At 39.8% G+C, this 6,233-nt stretch overlaps 1 protein-coding gene across 1 annotated transcript in view; it reads right to left on the reverse strand.

The window, feature by feature from the left end:
- Positions 1 to 6,233, reverse strand: part of LOC104523483 (growth factor receptor-bound protein 10) — a 25,905-nt gene that overhangs the window by 7,555 nt on the left and 12,117 nt on the right. Inside the window, 3 exon segments of the mRNA XM_010166075.2 lie at positions 2,750 to 2,848; positions 3,906 to 4,016; positions 4,659 to 4,796. Of these exon segments, the coding sequence (XP_010164377.1) occupies positions 2,750 to 2,848; positions 3,906 to 4,016; positions 4,659 to 4,796 (348 nt within the window).

The raw sequence follows: 6,233 nt of genomic DNA on the forward strand, positions 1-6,233 counted from the left end.
ATATAAAAAAAGGTGATTGAATTCCAATCATGCTCCTCCTTGAACACGATAAATTTTAGCAACACTAGTAGCTAGGATGGTAGGAAAACACCTACTCAGTGCCTTGCCTAGAGGCACAGTGCTGAAGTAAAGCAACACTGCTTACTGAGTGTTCTAATTGAAATGGTATATAATTTTGTAAACCATGGAAAGCTAAATGAGTAGGTAAATAAAAAGAAGGGTCACGGCCACAGCCTCGGGGGCATAGCCTTAATTTTCACTGATTATACACCTTTAATCATCTTTCAGTGTTCCTTAAAAACAAACCTTTTTTTTCCCCTAGTGTGAACTCCCTGGGGGTGAATGTTACATGCCAGTAAAGAGAAATTACTGCCATACAGTACCGATGCTGCCACAGGTCACACTGCAAAGTCAGATTCCTCCGAACAGTCACAGCAAGATGCATGTCTACCTATTTGGTAAGAACAGCTGATTCTGTACACGGTGAACATTTTTTCTTGCCATTCAGGAATGTTAGTGCCTCAACAAGTGTAACAAATTTCTTCAGAACAAGTGGTATCTCCAAGGCACAATTCACTACAATTATCTGATCCTGTGTTTGAGCGCTTTCCCCACAATACAAAATTCTGTGTAAAACAGGGAAAGTAAAGGACAGCTGAGAAGAAGCACTTAGAATTGTCTGGGGACTAAAACTCCTACCATAATTATTAGTGTGTATTAAACATGAGTCAAATCAAGTTAAGCAACTGGAGAGCAGATTATGATAACCAACAGAGGTATCACCTCCACAGAAAGCAAATATGCATCTTGTAACTGGGGTTGTTTCTTGCATCCTGGCCCACACTATGGCTAGTACACCTGCTTTTGTAACAACTCAAAACAGGAATTTCTGTAGTGCAACACAGAATCTCTTACAATTAAAAAATTAGGTAATAATTGAGAGGGTTCAAAAAGATGTGCTCTGGTTTGGAAGGTGACCGCTTAATGTAGATGGAGAACAGGCATTGTGTTTTTACACCTGCAGGCCTAGGAGTCTGACTTGCTTTCCCTGTGCTTACAGAGTGCTGCATGGTGGACACTCTGCCCAGGGAGAGGAACAGGTAACTGTAGCAAACACTCGTCATGTCTTGAGGATAAACAAATGAGATGACAGACTTCTTTGAAAGGGAGGGGAGCCATAAACAATGCTCATGCAGCAATGGGAATCTCTGTGGCTTCTCCTAGTCAATGCCACATGTGGACTGGGAAGCAATCAAACCTCATACTCTTTCTGATGCACCCATTCTCTTTCAGCTCCTCGGACACGTGCTACGGATCTTCTTCAGCCGGTGGGTGTGAAACACTGGTGGGTGAAAGGGCATTTTGGCAGAGAGGGGTGTGAAGGCTTTGCTGATGTGGGCTGCTACTTAGGCAGGAACAGTGACTCTACTGATTCAGGACAGAGAGACCAAGGGCTGGCAGTGCCCCTGGGTTACACACCCCGTTTTGGGCACAACCTGGCATGCAGCAGCCACCAGAAGGATGCTGGTGCACTGACCTCAGCAGCTGCAGAGAACAGCCATGCCCTCATTTCCAAATCTGAAGTATCAAGGACCACAGTACCACTTTGTGCATGCCTCTATTTTTTATCACATTTTCTATGTTACACTTTGACAGAGAATATTAGAGTAGATAACTGCACAGAAGAGAGGTGGGATCATCACAGGTAACACATTATCTGTACCTATTTAATGCATTTTTTTTTATATATGTGTACATTCCCTTTAATATGAGGGACAACATAGTTACGTACAGAGAAGACCAGTAATTTTCAAGGCAGCATCTTCAGGGAAAGATTCAAAACCAAACCATACCAACCCAAGACTTCTGCACATTTCCCTATGAAGATCAGGAAGTTCTCTGCTTCAAAGAGTGCAAAATAGTCAACTTACTCCTCAGTTCCTTCCATGCTGATTTTGTTCCAAAAAAATATAAAGCCCCTACCATATTATCGAGAAATCTCATTGTTTGCTCTCAGATATGAATAACTCACCCAGAGACAGAGTTGCTGATTTTTGTTACTTTTTTAACAGAACCTTCAGAAAACTGAAAAAAATTGCAGAGGTTCAAGAGAGCACTCTGTTCCAGTTAAGATAATCACTTACCATTATCAAGACATTTTCTTTACCTTTATGGTAACTTGCAAATACTTTGTTAAGCAGTTTTTTTTTATTAATTCACATATAAATTTGGCTCCAAAACTAAAATTATGCTTGATTCATATGTAGAAGGACTTGAGCTCAGTCCTGTGCTTAAAAGCTAAGGAGGGACAGGTCTACCTGGCATTTTGCTCAGCTGTATCATCTTGGAGGCAGACAACGTTTAAGAAAATAGAGGTATTTTCTTAAAGAAAACCCCAATGAATGCAACTGTTTTGCCAATTGATGGGGCTGGCAAAAAAAGGCTCTCCAAATTCTTTGCTGTGAAAGGGGCTCCCCAGCTCATATATGGGATCTGGAAGAGGAGAATTATTTGGGCAATTGGTGATGTATCTTTCTTAATCACTATGCTTTCTCTTATGTAGTAATGATTAGGTGCATCACCCTGTTTAACTCTGTACATTGCTTATTCTTCCTTTTTTCGCTGTTTTAAACTAGAGTAAAATAAGTATTAAGTTGGGGTCTGTGTCCTTTTTTTCTAACCCCGTCAACTGGTAAAACAGCAACTTAACTATAGGTGTAGCTCTATTCACATAGAAAAGATTAGGTACCTTGAGGAGTCGAAAGGCAGTCATCCAGCATGTCCTGCTTTGCTCATCTTCAGCACACAACAACCTCAGTTCTTTAGTTTCATTTCTCACTCTGTTGGGCTAGAAAGTATTAGAGGGAAGTGAGCTACATTCAGTAGAAAACGAACACTAATAAGGTTATTGCAGAGTAAAGGCAGGTACACTGTTAGTCTAAGAACTGGCCAGGAAAAGCTCACGCCACCCTGAATTAAAGTTCATGAGCATGCTTTGAAAGAAATCACTTTCTCAGCTGGGTCCAGTGAGATAAACGTCAGTGCCTGCTTTCAGATACCCTGCAGTTCTGGCAGTTCATAGGAACAAGGTACTCAGGCCATGCTAGAACCAGAACCAAGGCATTTCGGGTTTTCGTTTGGTTGGGTTTTGGCCTTTTTTTAGAACTGTGAGAAGCTTTATGAGCCCCCATTTTGAGATGAAGAACCAAAGTTTCTGAAACCAAGTCTGCTTCCATCAGTTCAGGATCTGTCCTGCAAATCGTCTCTGCTCTTGGAGGCTAACCCATGTTGTTGAAGGAGACTACTTCACTGCTGTCAATAAAACTAGCTCCCAGCCTTACTTTCTTCTCAGAAAATTACATGGAGCTTTGAAATACTTTCCAAAACTATCCATCAGCACAGCAGTTTTTAAAATCCTCAAAGCAACTGCTTTGTCTTCTTTCCATTTTCCAAGACAACCTTCTTCAAATAAATGCAAACCTGTGGCCCACAATAACGGTACAATTACACCTGACTGGAGCTTTATCCTTTGTTGCTATATAGTTTTGGTGCACTCTGTCCAAAGAAACTTTCTTATTCAATTAGAGTACTTGGGAAAAAAAAAAAATTAATCTGAGGGTGAACCAAGGCCACCTCACAGGCACACCATGCTTCAGCATTGAGCTGAAACTGCACAGAAATTTCCCAAGCCAAAGGAGCACCAGATAAAGTGTTAAAAGTGTCACATAAAACGATGGCAAGATTCACAGGACATGCCTGCCAAATGAAAGACATTAAAGATCGAGTCCTCAAGACAGAAATGCTTGCAAAGTTTTACATACAAATCCCATTCAGCTGGGGGTTGGGGAGATTCTGAGCTACCAACACCTTCTTGAACTTTGGAAGAGCTTAATGAAAAGAATTACCTTTATACAAAATCCATACTCTGCCGGTGCATTGTACAACTTCTTGCCTGCTATCAACGAGAAGATATTGCTGTCTTCTAGGTCAGCCAACAATTGCAAATGCCTTGGTTCCTGGGGAAATAACATGTTTTATCACAGGTAAGTGTAAGATTTTGGAAGACCTTGCTGTAAGCTTTGCAGTCTCTCAAGACCAGCCTCCAACAGAGGGCAGCGTACCAACACTGTGCTCCTCTCTCGGGCAGCCTGATGGGGACACGGCCTGTCACCTTTTAAATATCAGCCTACTAGGAGAAGGAGCTTCATACAGGAAGCTGACAGAATACTTCTTCAAACACATCACATTAAAAATGACATAGCCTTTTACAATGCTCCTGAGAAATCTGAAAGTTAGATAATATCAAATATTGTTTAAAAAGTATCATTTAAACTAAATTAGTGAACCATGTGCTTGGAGAATATGATTTCTTGTGTTAACCTTGTCAGCATGATTTCAGTAGCCACAATTATGTTGTCCAGCTAGTTTGGGTTTATTATATAAGAATGCTATATAGCTATTTTCATGCCTTGAGAGCCCAGGGCTTGATTGCCATTTGATCATGGCTTGCTTATCCTTTTCTAGGCGATAAAAAGGGGGAAAGCTATGTGCAGATATTAAAAAAAAAAAAAAAAAAAAAAAATCAAAAAAAACTCACTGTAAAAATAAGAGAATGCTTTCACATACTAGTGCTGTGCAACTTCTTCTTTTCATCTTACCTTTGAAGTTCCTTTTGTAGAACAATAAAGTCCTGATCTCCTCAAACACACATACAATTTCTTCCATGATTTCCTACCCAGCTCTTTCACATGCAAGAAACCTTGAATTTCAGGGCAGCTACTGGAGTTTAAAAAGTTCTGTTGGAGAGGAAAATGTAAATGAGAATTGTGCCCTACAGATGGATAATAAAATTGACACTGTATTTGCAGAACAGAGAAGCAAAGGGCAAATCACTTTGCTGACTTGGGGCACAGTTTCACATTATGCTTAAACTGACCTAAATGTTTAAACTGATTTATGACCAAAATGGATATTCGTGCTCCTCCTGTTACGTCTGCCTCGGTAACTCCTCTTGCCACTGACATTTTCCTGCTCTCTGTGTCAAAGCTTACATCTCCCAAAGAAAGGCTAACCATTTCTCTGTATCCCTATTCTTCTTGGCCCAAAGGGACACAAAGTAAGCTTATTAATTCTTAAAATAATACCTTATCACAACAATTCTGGCAATTAGTCTAACTTGGAAACACTGGCCAAAATCTGCAACTTTATCCCAAAGTTTTAGAACGGGAACAGCCTATTTCAGGATTTCCCACACTGAAGTCTTACATAGCACATGCACCTGTCCCAAGACAAGAGGTATGACAGACAACAGAATATTTAACACAAAATGAAATGCAGAGCAGCCAAATAAGTGTCAGCAATTATACTAGATTTCAAGATCCAGAAGTATTTAAGTTCTTGACATACTTAGAGAGACCACATATGGAATTATTTAATTTGTGATACATCAAAGGAAGGAAGTATTAACTATGGTTAGTGAATTGATGGATTGCTCCCTTATTACAATGGGCCAGATTTTTGAATGGCAGAGGGCTTGCTCAGTAAGTTAAATGCCAAACTAATAAATTCAACAGTAGGAAGAAAAATGCATAAACCTGGTTGGCCTAGATGCCTCTGAAATTCTTTAAAGTTGTGTTTTGGTGTTATTTGGTGGACAATTCCCACAGGAAACTAAAGCAAAAATCAGTGCCCTGTGTTAGAATTCTTAGCTGCATTAAAACCCCAGTCCTCCTCCCCAACTCATCTAACAGAATGGAAATGAACATTCTATTGCTATTTGTACTACAAATTCACTTCTCAACTGTGAAAGGGAAAGACCAAAAGGAGAATATATCCTCTCTGTCCAGCTAAATAAACCAAAAGTACAGTAAGACACAAGCTTTTTTGCATATCTGAGCCAGGCTGACACTAGGGAAAACAGACCCTGCTGTTTTAATGCTGTTGTTAAGACTAAACATAGTGGCTCTTAATGCAGTATATAGAATTGTGAGATGATATTTAATATTCTTCCCTATTGCACATGTAATTAAGAACAGTGTACTTGTTCAGCGTTTGGAGGTGGCCTCAGCTGCAACACATTTAATGACTACTAGACTGCAGGAAGTTTACCTTCAACAAATTACAACTGCCATTGAAATGATGAAAAATGATAGTGTGTTTTTTAAAATGAAAGGGCTATTTAATATAAATGCTTTAAGAAACAATGAACTAAACAGAATATACCCATCCTCTTT

The sequence above is a fragment of the Antrostomus carolinensis genome, unplaced genomic scaffold, assembly GCF_000700745.2.
Source record: "Antrostomus carolinensis isolate BGI_N321 unplaced genomic scaffold, ASM70074v2 scaffold34144, whole genome shotgun sequence".
Taxonomy (NCBI): Eukaryota; Metazoa; Chordata; class Aves; order Caprimulgiformes; family Caprimulgidae; genus Antrostomus; species Antrostomus carolinensis.